Source organism: Acanthopagrus latus, chromosome 1 (assembly GCF_904848185.1).
Source record: "Acanthopagrus latus isolate v.2019 chromosome 1, fAcaLat1.1, whole genome shotgun sequence".
In the NCBI taxonomy this organism is placed as follows: domain Eukaryota; kingdom Metazoa; phylum Chordata; class Actinopteri; order Spariformes; family Sparidae; genus Acanthopagrus; species Acanthopagrus latus.
In genome coordinates, this window is record NC_051039.1 from 19,251,305 (window position 1) to 19,269,737 (window position 18,433).

General features: G+C 41.5%; 2 protein-coding genes across 6 annotated transcripts; both read left to right on the forward strand.

The window, feature by feature from the left end:
• The first annotated feature begins 323 nt into the window (after positions 1 to 323).
• Positions 324 to 4,594, forward strand: polg2 (polymerase (DNA directed), gamma 2, accessory subunit). 5 transcript variants are annotated; one of them, XM_037111262.1, is made up of 10 exons: positions 377 to 430; positions 779 to 866; positions 942 to 1,227; positions 1,598 to 1,703; positions 2,200 to 2,305; positions 2,791 to 2,973; positions 3,251 to 3,379; positions 3,483 to 3,563; positions 3,788 to 3,888; positions 3,982 to 4,147. In XM_037111262.1, exons 3-10 carry the CDS (start codon positions 948 to 950, stop codon positions 4,145 to 4,147), a joined length of 1,152 nt encoding a protein of 383 aa, XP_036967157.1. In that variant the 5' UTR covers positions 377 to 430; positions 779 to 866; positions 942 to 947. The 5 variants fall into 5 exon arrangements, with proteins under 5 accessions (XP_036967148.1, XP_036967129.1, XP_036967121.1 ...); XM_037111253.1 differs by having other exon boundaries at positions 324 to 430; positions 827 to 1,227; XM_037111234.1 differs by having other exon boundaries at positions 327 to 866.
• A 661-nt stretch (positions 4,595 to 5,255) lies between these two features.
• On the forward strand, positions 5,256 to 15,031 carry srp68 (signal recognition particle 68). The gene is made up of 16 exons (XM_037111112.1): positions 5,256 to 5,343; positions 5,839 to 5,905; positions 6,519 to 6,632; positions 6,746 to 6,941; positions 7,150 to 7,232; positions 7,319 to 7,428; positions 7,734 to 7,813; positions 8,071 to 8,211; positions 10,838 to 10,936; positions 11,048 to 11,112; positions 11,340 to 11,493; positions 11,733 to 11,827; positions 12,041 to 12,170; positions 12,342 to 12,417; positions 12,534 to 12,586; positions 12,982 to 15,031. The coding sequence occupies exons 1-16, from the start codon at positions 5,256 to 5,258 to the stop codon at positions 13,207 to 13,209; spliced, it is 1,779 nt and encodes a 592-aa protein (XP_036967007.1). The 3' UTR covers positions 13,210 to 15,031.
• The last annotated feature ends 3,402 nt before the right edge of the window (positions 15,032 to 18,433 follow it).

Below are 18,433 nucleotides of genomic sequence, written 5' to 3' on the forward strand. Positions count from 1 at the left end.
CCAACAAAGAAATTCCTCACAAGTTTTTTTTTTGTTTGTTTTTGTTTTGTTTTGTTTTTTAAATAAATTCAGGATTTAGACTTTCATGTCGGTGACACCTCAAAAACCATGGTATAAATAATCATAATTGTGATAGTTGATCTCATTTCAGCATATTGTTTCCTCAGTGGGACTTCCATTTCTATCAAATATCAACGGTATGAAAAGTATTTTTTTTATTATCAATTAATATAATTGCGAAATGGCAGACGAAGATTGATAACTACAAAAAATACAAGAAATATACTTAAGTCTGGTACGATAACCCGGATGTAGACATGCGACTACTTCCGGGTCATTTGTCGCATGTAACTCCTGAGAAGTTCAAACATTTGTCCTGCGGTTATCAATGGGAACTCATTTAGTGGCTACAGAAAATAACAACTGTCGGGCGAGTGCATTTCATTTTTATTACACACAAACTTGCATTTGCGGTAGATGTGTAGCGTCACATGAGATGCTAGCTAGCTAAAATATGCCACAAATGAAGGCTGGACAGAAGAAGGAAAAAGTATTCGCCTATCACTGAGCTAACCCTTAAAAAAAAAAAAAGAAAGAAAAATGTATGAAGGCTTAAACTTGTAAGGCCTAGCTTATATGTTAGCTCAAACAGTTTGTGTTACATTACCATTCATGGTTTGTTTGTCCTGCTAATAAAGGTGTCAGTTACAGACAATCTTTGGATTTAGCTGTCCGTCACTCTTCTCAAGCCTTTCACTATGTTCACTTACTGTGTCAGAAGTGTACTGTCAGGCCGCCTGTGCATACTGAACACCTCGCGGTGCAGGAGACACTTCAGCGCATCGTCAAGCGAGGACTTGGATCAGGTGAGGACTCTGCTGCAGCTCTGCGTGGACAGACGGTACGTCTCCCCTGGTCCAGCTAACACACAGCTGTTTCAGCGGGGGATGAGCTGCAGTTATGGACCTCTGGGCATGGAGCTGAGGAGAAACCTGCTGGAGCAGTGGTGGCACTCTGTGACCAGGTCCACAGCTCAGGTGCTGGGGATAAACACCCTGAACAGCAGCACAGTGTCAGAGACAGAGGGACAGGGACCACTGAGGATTGTAGAGTCTGGAAGTTTAAAGCAAATACTTGAAGAGCAAGAACTGAGCAAGGAGCAGCTCATCAAGAGGCTGGACACGCTCCTTCAGAGCTCCCCATCTGTCAGGGGAAACTTACTTCAAGGTAGAGTATTGCGTAACGTGACCGACTCGCAGTTTGATTGGTATGATTTGAAACAGACAAGTAATAGTTCCACAGGTATGATGATTGTGATGATTAAGATATGATGTGGTTTATTCGGCACAGCAAGGAGAGAGCAAGATAGATCATCCTCAGGCTTTAAATCATTGTTTAGCTCTGCACAATGCTGGAGTAATAACTGGTGGTTTTAAGGGACGTTCTTGTCTGCTGTCTATCCCAGCTATCAATCAATTAAATGTTAAGGAAACAACTCAAACAGTCTGAGGAGGGTCTGTTTGCCTACCTTACTATTTCCTTGTTGGAGCAAAAAATTAAATACAAAAACATCAGCAGCAGTCTGGTTTGTTCTCAGGAGCCTTGGAGCAGTTTGTCCCCTTGTGGGAGCTGGTGGCCAGAAAGCTGCCTTTCGGCCTGGCTGAGACTGGTCTATGTTTCCTGCCCTCTGATGGCTCTGGTTGGTAAGGCTTCATCTTCTGTCTGAATGACTATCTGTCTTGTGTAACATTTCGACCCACTGTTCTGACTCTGGGACAGGAGCAATGTGTACAACTCAATTAACATCAATATGAGCATCATGTAGTATGAGCATTGATACGTTAGACTAGCATATTTTGCTTATTGTGGCCGTTTCCAAAAAACAAAGGTGCTGTAAATTAGAATCCAGGTGCAATGTGGGGCAGTTACAAATAAAACTTTAATCATTCCAGCAGAACATGAAGCGTCAAGTCATTTATAAAGAAGTTGTAGTTTGAACTGCAGCACATAGCCTACTGTCAGCCAGACACCCCCCTGTAACTGTAACAGTTTTGATGGAGATGAAGTTAGTTTGCAAACTGGCCCTGGTTTTCTGGAAGATAATGCACACTTCTTCTTATAAAAAGCATTGTTGTATTTCATTACAGAATAGTGCAGAGCTGCTGTAATTGTAATGTTTTTTTTTCTCTTTTCTGCTAGCCCAGCTGAGGTCATGCAGACGTCTCTGGTGTGGTTCTGCACTCCTCGGACCTCTTCCCAGTGGCTGGACCACTGGACACGACAGAGGCTCAAGTGGTGGAGGAAAGTGAGTATTTGAGGCAGCGTCTCCCATAAATGTTTGTTGTTTGCTGCGGGCTTACCACTGAAACAAAGACTTTCCTTGTACACCTACTTAGCTGCTTTTTAAGGGGTAGCTGGCACAGCTGAACAAATGTAGGTACACTGATTTTAAAGTATGCCTATCATCATAACCCTGTCAGTTAGAATGAAGAAAAATAGTAATTTTTTAAATTTGAGTTGATCATATATTTAGAGATATTGTGCAGCGCTAGTTCAAGCACTAAGAGGCCTGCGGTGGGCTTTTCAAATTTAGTCTAAGGAGGTTTGAATATCTTCCGACTATTGATACTTATTTAAAGATACATGACCTGGTCGTCTTTCAAGACCTCCAAGCATGAAATTTGCCTTCAGCAATCTGCTGATCTGAGAGAGTTGAGGGTGCATTGAAAATGGGTGTTTTTTCAAGATAACTTCACTTCCATGAAATCAGGTCAGCCATTGTCTTTCCAGTTTGCCCTGTCTCCATCAGACTTCAGCAGCAGTGACGTCCCAGAGGAGGAGCTCGGGGATGTGGCATCTCGTGGTTTGAGAATCACGTACAACTTCCCATGGGGACCAGAGCCCTTGGAGACGCTGCTGAGCAGAGGAAGCAGGGAGCTGCTGAACACACACAAAGAAGACTCTAAACTACTCGTCAGTCTGCTACTTTTATTCATCGCTTTATGTGGAAACTGGCTTTACTTTTGCTTGTGCTTCCTATGTCAAATTGTCAGATAAGATAAAACAACTTCACCTGGATTAAAAAAAAAACAGTGCATGTCTTTGACTAAACTCTGTGGTCTGTTTTCAAATTGAACATTGTGTTAAATATCTTCATCTAATAAGTCTTGTGATGAGAAAAAGAGGCAGCTGTTCCACTATTCCTCCCTTCGTTAAGTGTAATCACATGTTGCGTTTAATGTCTTTTTAGCGTCGTAAGTTAGTTCCTCATGTTGTCTCTGTCACCGGGAACATGGACCGTGGTGTGATGGCCTTTTTATCCAACTCACTCCAGCAGCTCAAGAAAGAGGACAGTAAGCAGAAGCTGCATCAGAGAAAGGTGACGACCTACAAGCTCTTCGCTTCTCACCTGACTCTTGCCCTCGAATTTGTGATGTGATTGTCTCTATCTGTCACTGACGTCCGGTTCGTGTTGATTTCAGGTTCTGAAGTTGCATCCAGTGTTGGCTCCAGTCAAAGTGGCTATAGATATCAGCAGGGGGGGCACAATGGAGCTGAGGCAGGTAAGAAAACCATGAATTAAGAGTAGACATGGACATCAGTGATTAATTGACTTCCTTTATTATCTTGATTAAATCAGTGAATCCACATCTAGAAAGTGTGTCAGGTGCTGGGTGAAAATGATCTCTCAAGTGACCGTGATAGAATCAGCAAGTATTTATCAAAGTTGTTCTTGGTGCGTGTGAGTCATAATAGATTAATTAATGAGTGTTTATTTACTGTGTAGGTGTGTGAGGGGCTGCTCCAGGAGATGATGGAGGCTAAGATCTCCGTATGGCCGGGGTATCTCAACACTCTGTCTACATCAATGGAGCAGCTGAATGCAAAGTAACGCGCAGTTCACTGTTCTTATGGAAGCAAAAGCATTTATACTAGCAGCATTTCTCTTGCTGTGAGCTGATGTGTGTCTCTGTATTTCAGCTATGATGAGATGGGAGTGCTTTTCACTGTGGTGATCAGTGAGAACACGCTGGAGAGCGGCCTCCTTCAAGTCCGCAGGAGAGACACCACCATCAAAGAGACCATGCACATCTCTGAGATCAAGAACTTTCTCTCCAGATACATTTCTGCTGCCGAAAACGTCTGAATGGACTTTTTGTTTTAGAAGCACAGTGTGATCATTTGCTTCCTCAGTTTTGCATCCTTTTTAGGAACAAATGTGTGGATGTGTTGCACATCCGCACATCAGAAACCTCTTTATGTGGCATATTTCTGCTGAACAGAGCACGTTGTGGATATCAGTCTTTCCCTGATGACTTCAAGCTCAGCGTGACCTAATCAGGAATTGAGGATGTTTTATGTGCTAGTGGTTGGCTATCTGGTGGCCATTCTGTACCTTGTTTTAAAGGCAAAGAACATATTTTGTGAGGGGTCAAAATTAAGAAGATGCACACAACATGTATGTGCACACACTCAGGGTGGAGGAACCCAGTTTTTTTCATGGATTCTCACTCACCAAAGTGGATAACTCGTCCCCTCTTTTCTTTATTTCTGTCTCACTTTCTAATTAAATAAAAATAATATTTCATTCATATTTGAGTTATTGGTTTGTTTCTTGCTTTGTTTTTGTTTTGTTTTTTGACTGTAATGATCATTGTGGTCCATAGTTGCTGATTAGTTCATCACTAATGACACCTGTGAATCAGTTTTCCTCTTGAGGCCTTGGAACCGTCTTGTCTCAAGGTCCATTTTGTAGCTGTTCTGTTTGAGATTTCAGTCTAATATTACATGACCTTTGTCATGTAAGCCAAAAATGGCAGGGCCGATTTTTTTTGTCCAAGTCCACCCCTGGTTTTGTACCATGACTGAGTTGAATGAGTTTCTTTGCTGTTCTACATTATTAGCTCTATGACATGTATTGATGGTATGTCGTGTTTCTTCTGGGTGCTCTAAGTGTTGTGTATTATATTATTTTATCGAGGGGGACAAGTATGAATTAGATGACTGCTAAAACAGCCAATTAAGTACATCCTTCAATTTAAGAGTTAAATATTTCCAAATGGGGTCCTCGATATATTAACTGTTTCATGCGAGAATAAATGGCAAAGTTAAGTGGCAACGAGACTGCTCAGCCAAATATCGCGAGGCTTGGATGTAGCTTTGACCTCTTTCCCCTCCCTGCGCCGTCATTGGTCCCTGCTTTTACTTCTGACTGAGCATGTGTGTGTCTACCGTTTAGCTGTTAGCACCCAGAGATGGCCGGAGACAAGCAAAACGAAGCTAAAGTTTCCCCCACGGATGAAAATAAAGAAAATCAATCTGATGGAGGACTTGGACTGGAAAGTATCCTTCACAGCACGAAATGTGCAGCGGCGGTTTGGTCTGTACTCCAGCAAATCTGTGTCAGGCTCAGAAGCTAACGTTAGCCTGCTAGCTAGCTCGATGAGAGGATAACATTAGCTACCGTTATTAGCCTACGTGTCATAATGAGGCAGGCTGTCAGTGGCAGACTTGAAAAGCAGAATTATTTGGCTTGTCACACACCTTTTCTAAAGCCTAAGTGCGTTAAATCGTTTTAAAATGTGATTTAATGTGGGGGTGTTCTGTTGACTTGGTCAGTTGAGTTTTTAAATGGTACCTAACGTTACGTTGCCTTTTCTGCAACGTATCACAAACACAGCACCACAGCCAGGCTGTCTGGGTCTCTAACGTTACATCTAGTGCTGTCATGACTGTCCTATTCATAGTGGAATACTGGAATGTGTATTGAAAATATTCACTATGAGTAACATGTATTCAGTGATGCAGATATTTTTGTACCTTAACATCTAATTGCAGTTTTGCAAATAATCAAAGAGTCCCAGCAGCAGCATGGACTCAGGCACGGAGACTACCAGAGATACAGGTGAGTTAATATGTCACACCACCTGGAAAACTGCACGTACTGGACCAAAGCTGCACACTCGTCTGTGGTGAAGTGTTGACTATTCTATAGCTGTTCACAAACAGATGCATGGTTTTCCCATGATCATCAGTCAGCCATCAGGCAAAAATCTCAACTTGATGTGTAAATGGACATCCAACATTACTTTTCCACAAATCCCTGTATAGATACCGCGCTCTTGTTTTATGCATTTAGAAAAAAGCTGTATTCAAGGACAACTGCGCTCCATATGGTTCACATGATACTGCTGACATACATAAAAATGTATGAGTGTCATAGGATACAACACATATATCAACTAAATGTGGATTGAAGAAGCTTATAATATTCAGCTTTGTCAAATTCATTTACATACAAGAAGAGGGGGCATAATGTTGTGTATGTGTACATAAACCAGGTATTTGACCACAGTTAAGTTTGTTCTCAGTGTGCAGGGATAGTGTGATAAATGTTAAATCTTGAAAAATGCCTTGACTGTGTGATTATCATGTCTGTTGTGGGGCACTAAGATGAAAATGAACAGGCAAGTATATAATTTACTGTTATGTAACACTCTTAATGTAACTGTGTCCAGGGGCTACTGCTCCCGCAGACTGCGTCGCCTGCGCAAGACTCTTGGCTTCAGGATGGGAAACCGACATAAGTTTATTGGGAAGAAGATAACAGTCGAAATGCTTTCCGACAGCAGGTGAGGAATGGATCGTCTGTGCTGCACATTTATGTGCGGATTTCTGGCTGGTGTTATGGGAGTGCCTCATATGTGCTACTAAGCATCTGATGCAATGACCTCCCCCTTTTCAGGTATCTGTTGCTGGTTTTGATGGAGGCTGAGCGTGCATGGAGTTATGCCATGCAGCTGAAGCAGGAAGCCAACACAGAGCCACGGAAGCGATTCCACCTGCTGGCACGACTACGCAAGGCTGCCAAGCACAGCGAGAAGCTGGAGAAACTCTGTGAGAGCCACCGTGTCGATGCAAAGACAAAACTTGAGGCTCAGGTACACAGCACAATCACCTTCAGCCTGTTTTCAGAGACACAGTGCAGATGTATAGAATGAGAGGTACACATGTACTATGAGTGGGAAAGAATTACTAACTTGCTGATATATGATTTTTCCTATTTAAAAGCTGTGTCACGGGGAGTTACACATATCTCTCCTGAGTCTTACAACAGCTACTCTTAATTGCTGCTGTATTTTATTTCAGGCCTACACAGCATACTTGACTGGTATGGTGGAGTTTGAACTGCAGGAGTGGAAGCCTGCCATGGAGGCCTTCAACAAGTGCAAGTGAGTTTTAACATCACTACAGTTCTGACGTCATGTCCGAATTTCTCTGTTTTGAAACGTGAAACAACCTATTTTTGTGTCTTCAGGACCATCTATGAGAAGCTGGCCAGTGCGTTCACTGAGGAGATGGCTGCTCTGTACCGTCAGCGTGTGGATGAGATCTCACCCAACATCCGCTATTGTGCTTACAACATTGGTGAGTAACTAAAACACACACACACACATACAGGTGGAAGAGGTGGAAAAAGTGATCCTGCTCGACTTAATTGACTGCTATCTTTGACTCTTTAAGGCATTCAGAGACATTGAGAGTGTTGGGACATGTGCAGTTTTTAAGCAAACATGCACACACAAACACATGCGCGCACACACACTGTGTAACCTCTCTCTCTCTCTCTCTCTCTCTCTCTCTCTCTCTCTCTCTCTCTCTCTCTCTCTCTCTCTCTCTCTCTCTCTCTCTCTCTCTCTCTCTCTCTCTCTCTCTCTCTCTCCTGATGATAGGTGATCAAAATGCCATTAATGACTTGATGCAGATGAGACTGACTGGTGGAGGAGGAGGCATGATGGCTGAGAAACTAGAGGTGAACTTACGGGAGCTGGAAAAATGGGAATATATTGTATCATCAATCATCTTCCATACATTGATGCCTAATATCATGAGAGGGGTGGGGCATGTAGCTCTCAATTTTGGTCCTAATTATAAGTATGCAGAGCCGATTTCTGTACTAATAAATTCATAGAATTGTAAACAAGATTAAATGTTCACGGATAAAAGACACCTTGGCTCTTCTCTCAAAATCATGTATTATTAAAACAGTTTTTTTTTTCCTTTCCTCAGTCCCTGATCACTCAGGCAAGAACCAAGCAGGCTGCCACCATGAGTGAGGTGGAGTGGCGAGGACGCTCTGTGCCTGTCAAGATTGACAAGGCTCGCATCTTCCTGTTGGGTCTGGGAGACAATGAGGCCGCTATCGCTCAGGTCAGTCAGTATTTTGTCAGTTCTTACAGTTTGGTTTTGGGTAAAAACGAACTGCACTTCATTCAATGTGAAGCCATTGATGTCAGTATCTCTTGATATCATAGCTTGCAAGTACGTAAAAAGATAAATGCTGGACTGTCCCTGTGTGTTCAAGTGATGTCAAAAATGTATGGCTGAATAATGATTAATTACGATGATTTTGAGACCATGTTGTGGTCGATAAAGAACCAAACCGGAGAGGAGTATCAATAAGACTATTGGTATTAATAGAATTCTAACAATACCCACACCTAATCAAAGGGCAAATCAGTTCAACCATCATAAGCTACAGTTCAACAGCAGGCCTGCAGCTATACAGCTACAGTGTTGTTTTTGCTGTATCTCTGAGCTGAATCAGAAAAGGCACAACAAAATCTTCATCTCTGTGCTGATATGTTCAGTTGGCACTCAGTGTTTGTAAATGCAATATCCCATTAAGATGCTCTGTTCTAATTTGAAAGTGGATAAGATCTTTGTTCCTCAGAGATACATGTCCTTAACTACTCCTGCAGTGTGTATTCCCTGTTGAAGTCCACACCTTGTTCTTACAACAGTCCACATAGTTCCTTAGGTTTTCAGGAGGTGGCACTCTTCTCTTTACAGTCCCCTCACAGCCGCCACACCTCAGTCATCCTTTCATGCACTCAAATGTTTTGCACGCCCTGCAACCACACCTGTCACACCCACTGCCACTCATGTCTCTGGCATGCAGTCTCCATCATGGCACGACTGCATTCTGTGCATTTCAGCCCACACATGAGTACAGGGACAACACCCAGCAGGTCTCTGCAGACGGATTAGTGTTATTGTCTCTGAACACCTTACAGCATCAAATGGGCCCCTCTGGGAATCACTGTTTCTGTCCTTTTGTTAAGAGTATAGAATCAGAATCAGACTCTGAAATCCTTTAATGTCCTGCAGACGGGGAAATATGTTTGTAGTAATGTTTGTTGTAATAGTGGCTGTGAACTGAATGTGTGGCAGGCAAAAACCTGACAAAAACCTGTGCAGTTTTCTTGATAATGTAAAGCATCAATAAATACCAACTATCTCTTTGAGTGAGTGTATTAGAATTAGCGAGCACGGGTGCAACTTGTCCTCAATTGCTCAATAGAGGGTCAGAATATGTCGCACAAACACTTGATCCGCAGCTCTTTCCCTGCAGTATTGGGCCACACTGAAGAGCTCCTTCTGCTCCTCCCTGCTTTAATCGCTTGAGCATCTTTCTGTTGTTTAGAGGGCTGGATGGATAAACAGGTCGAGCTGGTCCTGCTAGGTGTTGCCAAGGTGTCGGCACGAGTGTGTTGCGCTGAATAACATCAGCCTTCAGACCTTTCTGTTATCAGTTATCCCTACGAGGAATTTTCTCGTAACATTCCTCTGCTGTGCTGCTTCCTGAGAGTTTACTTGCCCCCCTTTTAAAGATGAATATGTGTCACTTTCATCCACAAAGGTGTTTAGACTTTTATGTGAGTTAAGAACAAAAACCATACCATACCATACTGACATTTTCCTTTGTTAGTTACTGCTCACATTTTCCTGTTTACAGTAATCCATCACAGCCTCTTTTTTTTTTCAAAGAAACTAATGTTATGTGTCCGGTAGATTTGTGAGGATTTCGTGGTACCACAGGAAGTAACACAAGCCTATTGTATGAGTGTGTCGATGAAAGTAAGGTGAGGTGTCATTCCTGTCATTCACAAAGATTCGAACCCTGAAACTGTTTGTATCCGATAGGTGATGAGTTGTGAGGAATGTGTTGGCATCCTGCCAGACCACATACCTGCATCTCTACCCCACTTTGTCACTATCACATCATATCCCTGCTTTGACTGTTGTTCTTGGTATATTTGTGTCAGCATGAATGGCTTTTATTTGCTTTAATCAGGTGGAAAGTAATTGCGTGTCAGAGGTCAGATGTCAGTGTGTCCAGGTGTTTTCTTTTCTTTATTATTTTTGATTTTTAAAAGGCTATAGTTCAAGTTCAGGTCTTTGTTTCCTCATTATTTGTTTTTATTTAATGGGTGAGATGTTGCACTGTTTTCAATCGTTCATAGTTAACTGCACAAGGTGTTCTTCTGTGTGAGGATAATGAAACATTTTTAATGGCTCTTGTAATATACTAAATATTTTCTGGACAGTGTTTAAGCTTATAAATTGAATTTTACACGATTTGAGTGTTTTCTTGCCAGTCAACTGATCTAAGAAACTTCCTGTTTAAACATCCCTCATCTGTATGGGGATTAGTATCAGTGCTGTTACAGACTTACAGTTGTATTTTATGGTTCACTGGTTTAAGTTCTTACAAATGCTTATTTTGTCCAACAACCAACAGTCCAAAATCAAAGACTCTGTTTATTATGATGAATGACAAAGAAAAGTATTACATCTGTACATGAAGCTGGAACCAGCGAAAACAAACTGAAACTTCCCCCGCTCCCACAAAACAATTATATAGGAACGTCTCCACTCACACTTAGCCTCATATTTAGAAATATCTAAACAAGATTCAGAGATTTCAGTAGATGCAGTCAGAAATAGTTACTGTGTTAGACTGTGGCTTATAAGTAATGCTCCTTTGCTGCAGGCATCTAATGAGGAGACCAAAGAGCATCTGTATGAGACTCTGCTGGCTGAGTGCAGAGACACCATCCAGGCCGTGAAAGAGGAACTGAAGAGTGAGGCGGTAAGACACACCAGGTTAAAAATTTGACATGTCTCAGTAAAGGAGAGGAATGTGAGCTTTTATTTATGATCCTCGCAAGTTTAATTAACAGTTTTATGTTGCCTTTTGTAGAAGCAAAGAGAGAGGGGCTCTGAGGGGGACAGCGGAAAGGTGTCCAACCTGCAGTTCCTGCACAGGTAAACTTCAGTCAAAACATTTACAGGGGCTTGTAAATGCCAAGATTAGACTTTGAAATGGGCACTGTGTCAGACACACCGATCATGTTCATCATTGTTTAATCTGCCGATTATGCTTTTTTTTTTTTTGTTTTCCCCAAAGTCTTTCCAACCTTGTTAGATTTCTCTCTTAGATTCATTTTCCTTAAGAAGTGAATGATAATCAAACTGCTGGTCTCCTCTCTCAGTTACCTGACCTACATCAAGCTGTGTACGCTGGTGAAGAGGAACGAGAGCATGGCCCACACTCTGCAGGCTAAACTGAAGGAACCTGAAGCCGACGAGAACAAGAGAGGACCCCGCCCACAGGATCTCATCCGTCTCTATGATATCATCCTGCAGGTAAATATCTGATTTATTGTGATCTTTTTAATCAGAAGGTTATAGATATGTGTCCATAATCACAGCATGTATCACAGTTAGTATGCTAACCTTCTCCCTCACTCACTGATCTGTGTTTGTGAAAAGTGAAGGAATGTGTGCTTAGCCTTGTTTGACGGTCTGCCACTTCCTTCCCATACTGTAGCTCAGTCAGCTTCCCATCACCTCCATAACCTTCTCGTTGTTGTTTGTCTCTCTAGAGTCTGGCTGAGCTCTCCACCCTGCAGGGTCTGGAGGATGACCACACTTTCCAGAAGGAGGTGTCCCTCAAGATCCTGGTCTACAAGGCCTACAGGTCGGACATTTGGGCTTTAAAATCTCTTAGATACACAATTGTGTATTATGGTCATTAAAATGTCTTAAATTGGATAAGAAAACAATGATTTGTCCAGAAGTTTATCTGTTCAAAATGTGTCTTGAAACAGTCTTAAAAAAAACATTAAAAGTGTCTGATAGCTCTGTAGATTGTTTCACATGCACTGATGTCTTGTTGATGTACTCTTCTCAGGTGTTTCTTCATAGCCCAGTCTTACGTGCTGGTGAAGAAGTGGAGTGAGGCTTTGGTGCTGTATGAGAGGGTGCTGAAATATGCCAAGGAGGTCCAGTCTAAGGCCAAGAACCTCAACAACAGCCTCAAGGTTGGTCCTTTGAAAACACAAACAGGCAACATACATAAAAGAGATCACACAGTTAATCTCTATTTGCCATACAATTCAATTTGCAAATGCAACACAAAGGAAACACACGCTAAATGATTTTGTAAGCAATACAGTTTTGGTGAACCACATCTGTATGTCTGGTTTCTGCAGGATCTCCCTGACGTTCAGGAACTCATCGCTGAGGTCAACGCTGAGAAATACTCCCTTCAAGCTGCTGCTATCTTAGGTGAGATCACCTTCTCAACAGTTTTCAACTTCATTATTTTTATCCTTTTTAGTCCTGTTCTTCTGTGTTTTTTTTCTTGCTGTGTCTACAACCTTCAAGGAATGTTTGTGTTTCAGACACCGATGAGACCGCTGAAGTTCCCTCTCAGCAGCAGGTGAAAGACAACAGGGTAAGAGGACAAAATCAAGAGACAGACCATGTCAATATTATGAAGTTTGCCTTGATGAACTGATGAACTTTCCATTATTTGGAGAACCAGTCCAGAAATGAGTGTTGGGTGTCATTTTCTGCCATAGCTAGATAGATATCTATTTATATCCTTTGAAATACAACTAGTGACAATATACACTGTGGATTGCTGTAGTTAAGAGGAGATTCCATAAACTTCTATTGGCAGGTCTGTTGACAGTAACAATTTATGTGTGATTATTAAGCCTTAGTTACCTTGAAAGTGTTTGAATTTTACTTAAGAGCTGTATAATTGATGGCTGAGTTATTCACATAAACTTTGTTTTCTGTGATTCCATGACGCTCATTTTATTTACTTCTCCTTCCATCATGCAGCCCCTCTGCGACCGCCTGGAAACCTTCCGCCTCGACTCCACCCTCGTAGGAAAACAGCCCAATCTGGTTCAGTTCCCTCCCGACTTCCAGCCGATCCCCTGCAAGCCCCTGTTCTTCGACCTTGCTCTCAATCATGTGGCCTTCCCACCCCTGGACGACAAGGTGGAGCAGAAGGGCAAGGGAGGTCTCACCGGCTACATCAAGGGCATTTTTGGCTTTGGCAGCTAAATCGGTCTGCAGGCTCAGGTCTCCACAGGGGAGCTACAAGGCCTCGAGTTCAACACAAACAACCAGACTTGGGTCGGTTGTTATTTAGAATAATTTCAGTAAATGTTATGTTTTATTTTTAGTGCCCAAGTGCACGATTGGTGGAGTTTGGAGTTCTGAGGGGGGCAGGGTGAGTCGAAGGTTTTAAGAAAGATGTTGGAAAATTAATATAATCGATGTCGAGGAGCAATATAACCCAAGACCACCTGCCATCTTTAGTACAACACCAGGCTTCCTCCTTAATTTGAGCTATGGAGGCGTCTCTGTGGCTTTCACGTTGTCAATGTCACAATCCTGTCAGAGTAAACTGAACCACACAGGCATCTTTTTTCTTTTTTTTCACTGCTCTGTAAGCGCCTTTGTGTAATTATGTCTTTTTTTCTTTATATGAGAAACATTTTCAGCATTTTTTTTAAACATAAAATTTAAAAGTGCAGTTTTGCTGTGGCATCTACTTTGACTTAAAGAGGCAAAGTAGTGCTCATCAGACACCATAAATATCCTGTCTAACAAACCGAAGCTGTTCTTTCAGTCCTTGTAGTTTCCAAAGCGTCCAGCTGCATCCCATTTCCTCTGACTTTTTCTCTGCTCACTCCTCCTTTTACTGCTCTAAAAAAAAACTCAATTCATTTGCTGGGAAATCAGAGAACACATCCTTCTCTACATAGGGACTTTTCGTCAACAAATAAATTTTTTTTTTTTTTTAAAAAGGTAAGCTCTACGGGGAGGTAACGCAGCATTAAACTGGATATTTGCTGTTTAAAAGCACAAGAAGAAACACACGTTTGACACCTTTTTGTTGTCGGTCTTTTGTAAGTGGTGGCTGATGTGAGCAGGCCTCTTCAAATGGAGGAAGTCTCTGAAATTGGAAAAGTAGTCATAGGAGGAGCCTAGAAATAAGTTTTAGATGCACCAACCAGATGATGAAAGATGAAGCCATGAGTTAAAGCTTAAAATGTTCTTTTCTTTTTCTTTTTTTTTAAATAAAGTGCAGCATGGTTCGGTGTTTTATTTAGCCAGTTGTTATGTGCAAACTGCACACATGTGCTGTATATGTTATATGACATTTGGCACTAAACTCACGTCACGGAAGGGTCCAACTGCTGTAGCTATACATTTTTTAACACCTTCCATGTCTTACATCATCATGGCATTTGTTTGCCTCATAATGGTCTGCTGGCTTGACTGGGAAATAACTCAAGTTCAGCTCTTCAGACTTTATTTTATTCCTGTCATGTTTTTTATTTTTACTTTTATTTACACTTCAGCGGAATCACCGTTTAAGGATAGCAGAGTTTTGGCAGCCTGTCATCCGTCACACCACCACGCCTGTGTGTCCATCATGACTAGAACAACACTGTTTTCATCACCAGTGACATGACTGCGAATACATTGTAACACTCAAGACTGTTTGCTATCAGTTGTGTTCCAGCCATAACGTGTCGACACCAAAGCAGCTAATTTCCTCTGATCTTTATGGGACCGCCACGGTTTTGTACCGTTTCTGTCACCTACTCGTATATTTAACTCTTTTGTTAACTAATTTTTATGGATGCATGTTTTATTTCTTTTTTCTCTCCCCCTCAATGTTTCATGTTAAACAGACAAAAGAAGATGAGATAATGTGCTGTAATAGTTCCAGCACTTGACCTTGATTAGCCTGGTAAAGTGTAAGTCATGATCAATGATTGTTGGAAACGCAAGTGGATATAGAAATAAAATGATGAGAATGTATGATTTCATTTAATTACCAGGCCGATGATTAAAATATATTTGCATCACACACTGTTTTCTTGACATTCTTCAGGGAAAATCTAGACATTACAGGACATGTATGATGTTCGGGTTCCTAATTTTATTTTGGGTTACTATTAGAACAGGCTCACATGTTTCATCAGTTTTCAGATTCTGTCCAGTGCTGCAGCCCCTCTCCGATTGGTCATCTCACACATGCCTGACCCAGCACTCCTACTACTATAAGAACCTATATTAAACACAGCAGGATGATAGGTCTCCTTTGATTTTAACTGCAGAGGTTCAAAGACGACCATGATGAAGGACAAATGGTTTTTATGGTTACATAATCATCTGGGTCTGTAAGAATACTTATAAAATGAAACTTCACTTGTTTTACAACACATAAGGTGAAATTCTGTTGGAATTCAAAAGGTGTGTGAGTGTTTCACTTCCATCTCAGGTGTGGGTGTGTTTGCAGGAGTGCGTAGGATGCCTCAGCAGGGCGTGAAGCGCTTTACGTTTATCTTGTGTATATGTATTTTAATTAGGTTTATTCGACAGGTGTGTGTGTTATTCAAACACTTCCAGCAATGCTGTCAGAAATTAATGTGAAGATCAAAGTCACAAGTATGTTTCATTTAAAGTATTTATACACACACACACACACACACAGCATCTCTATCTGATGTCTAATCAGCTGTCATCACTGCCATCCCCACACATTCCTCCGTCTCTGCTCTGCCTGGGTGACCTGAAGATATTAGTGCCTTGATGAGGCGGCGATAAATGCTTATCTGCGGCAAGAAGCCACAGACCAGACACTGTACCACCAAGAGTCTGAAGAGTTTGTATATTAATTTTTACATCACTAAATCAGTTCATCTCTCCCTTTGTTTTCCAGTTGTGAGATGAAAAGAAGGAAGCAACAAAAGTAATTATTTTCGCAAATAGCGAACAAAACTCATATTTACTTGCTGACAAGTAGATTTCTTAGGTTGGCATATTGTGCAGTGCAGGGGAGAAGTGGAAAAGTCCAAGGTACAGTATAAGGATCAAAGCTCTGTAAACCAGACAGCCATGCTTTGTCTGCTGTGTGTAGTTTAGTGAAAGAGACTGACGCACCCTCATGGTGTTTCTCCCCTCGTTGGTTACTCTCAGTTAAGGTGGAGTTCTGAGGCATGCAGATCATTCCCTGCATTTCTTGTTTCCCTGCCAGCCATCTGAAATGTGCTTTAGGATGCTATGATGACTTTAAAAAAAACAGTCAGGTCTGATGCCTCTGACCTTGCAGATCAGAGTTCAGCCCTACAGCTACATTTACAGTTGTTTATGTATCTGTGACCTGTCATGTCATATATATAGTGATACAGTGTGGCTCTATGGATTAGTATTTATATTGATACCAGCTGCGGCTTCTCACTCTGTCTTCTCTCTGTCAGCGAGCTGACACACACACACCGCTGCAGTGTCCACCTCCTCCCTCTTCTCTGGCTATGCTCAGAAGTATATAATGTTAAATGCTGTTATGCTTAACACAGACATCATTTCATGCCATCAGTCTGGTATCAAGTTTTTTTTTTTTTTTTTTGAGGCATGTGGAATATTGATACTTTTCAAGGCATTCTATCAAAATTTTAAATTCCAGTATCATGACAATACTACTATGCATGGCAATGTCAGTCCACCACTTGGGTCTTGGGATAGATTCATTGGTCAGCTGTAAGCATTCATGTTCTCATTCCTGAGAATGGATTTTATTTCATGTATCATTACAGCACTTCCTTAAGTAAATATTGTGTGTTCTTTGACTGGCGCTCTCTGTCAGGGGAGTGGAAACAGGCACTGAGTGGGTCAGTCCAGAATATGCTCCTTTGGACTGTTTCAGAAGGTCTGACTTAAGTCCTTTACAAAGAAATCCACAGACAGCCCAGCAACATTAAACAACTTGTAATAACAATGTAACATTAATGTTTTATAGGGAAAAAAGTGTCAATCTCAGGAGTCACACCATGTCAGTCACTATCAAGAGCCACGGGGCAGTAGTGTGTACAGACTCTCTAAAGGGCAGGGGCAGAAAATTAATGAATTAATTTAAAGTGAAACTTTTTGAATTAGATTAGAGGATGGATTATTCTGTATTTTGGGGGGAATTAAAACTAAAATTACCATTGTCTGTCTTATAGCTGCTGCTGCATTTTGCTTAGACTAATATTTTTGCATTGCCATTCTTTAAATCCCACCAGGAGGCAGGAAACTGTTTACAAATGGCCCACTGAAAAGTAAACAATACATGCAGATTGCCACAATATTTTACTTTGAGCCCCTTTAAGATTGAACATGAATCTAAGAATATTCAAGTGTCTTTCATTTTGACTTTCAGGCCTCTTCACCCTGACACAGGTTAACTCTCAGACAGGTCAGATGAACAGACAGAGACACACAGTGTTTACAGTCAACACTGGAAAAGTGTCTCTTAACCTGTGGGCCAGCGAGGAAGTCGATTACATAATACCATCGTTTTAGTGGCACATTTCACGCTGATGAGGATGAAAGACAGTTCCAGACATTGCAAAGTCCCATGTGTGGCATCCATAGGCATGCAAGTCACTCAGGATCAGGGCGTCTCTCTGCAGCACATCAACAATAGGAAAATCATGGCCAGGAATGCAGCTGGGCAGCCTTCTTTGCAGCACATAGGGGAACAGCACAGAGAACACGCATTTTTGCTCCGTCCAGTCATTCAGTCTCTCTCTGTGGGTGGGTCCACCTGTCTGGAAAAACAGATACTCTCTCTGTTTGTAGGAAATACATTTCCAAAACAGCCTAATGTAATCCTAAATCCAAAAATCAAGACAAGCAACATGAAAGAAAACACATTAAACATGTTTCCAGTATGTAAAGTATTGCAGTGGTTCTCAGAGTGACACCCACCCACTTAAAACTAATTCATAAGCCCAACATAAGTAACTGGTTTAAAAGATATAGCTCATGAAAACAGATTTTTTTCCCATGAGTACTTGAAACCCTTGTTTTGAATTCAAATAAAACTAGGTGACATTTATGCACATGGATCACTGAAAGTCAATGTTGCCAGATGGTGCCAGTGGTGAGAAAGTCCAAGCTCCGCCTGCAGGCTGCTTGAAATGAGTGTGGGCAGAGAGATCGCAAGAATCACGTTCACCACCTGAGGTTACATCACACATTATTGGCTGTGAAAAGGCCACATGAGCGGTGGGTTCAGTATTTCGCTATCCTGATCATGTCAGGAGGTGAAATGGGAAGAGAAATATTAGCCAAACTGTCTTACATAATGACAATCTGGATTTGGGAAAATTATTGTACAACTAAAAAAATGTTTGTATATCTTGAAGTGTTGTAATTTGTATAGTTTTTGCAAGAACTGACACCGAAATTCTATCAATATTCTTATTTTTAAAATCTAATGCAA

Excerpts from the sequence above, each read along its gene's own strand:
- polg2 (XM_037111226.1), top strand. The coding sequence starts at position 759 with ATGTTCACTTACTGTGTCAGAAGTGTACTGTCAGGCCGCCTGTGCATA. Across the intron at positions 2,974-3,250 it reads AAGAAGACTCTAAACTACTC|CGTCGTAAGTTAGTTCCTCA; the intron begins GTCAGTCTGCTA and ends ATGTCTTTTTAG. Across the intron at positions 3,889-3,981 it reads ATGGAGCAGCTGAATGCAAA|CTATGATGAGATGGGAGTGC; the intron begins GTAACGCGCAGT and ends TCTGTATTTCAG.
- srp68 (XM_037111112.1), top strand. The coding sequence starts at position 5,256 with ATGGCCGGAGACAAGCAAAACGAAGCTAAAGTTTCCCCCACGGATGAA. Across the intron at positions 5,344-5,838 it reads TGGAGGACTTGGACTGGAAA|TTTTGCAAATAATCAAAGAG; the intron begins GTATCCTTCACA and ends ATCTAATTGCAG. Across the intron at positions 6,633-6,745 it reads GAAATGCTTTCCGACAGCAG|GTATCTGTTGCTGGTTTTGA; the intron begins GTGAGGAATGGA and ends CCCCCTTTTCAG.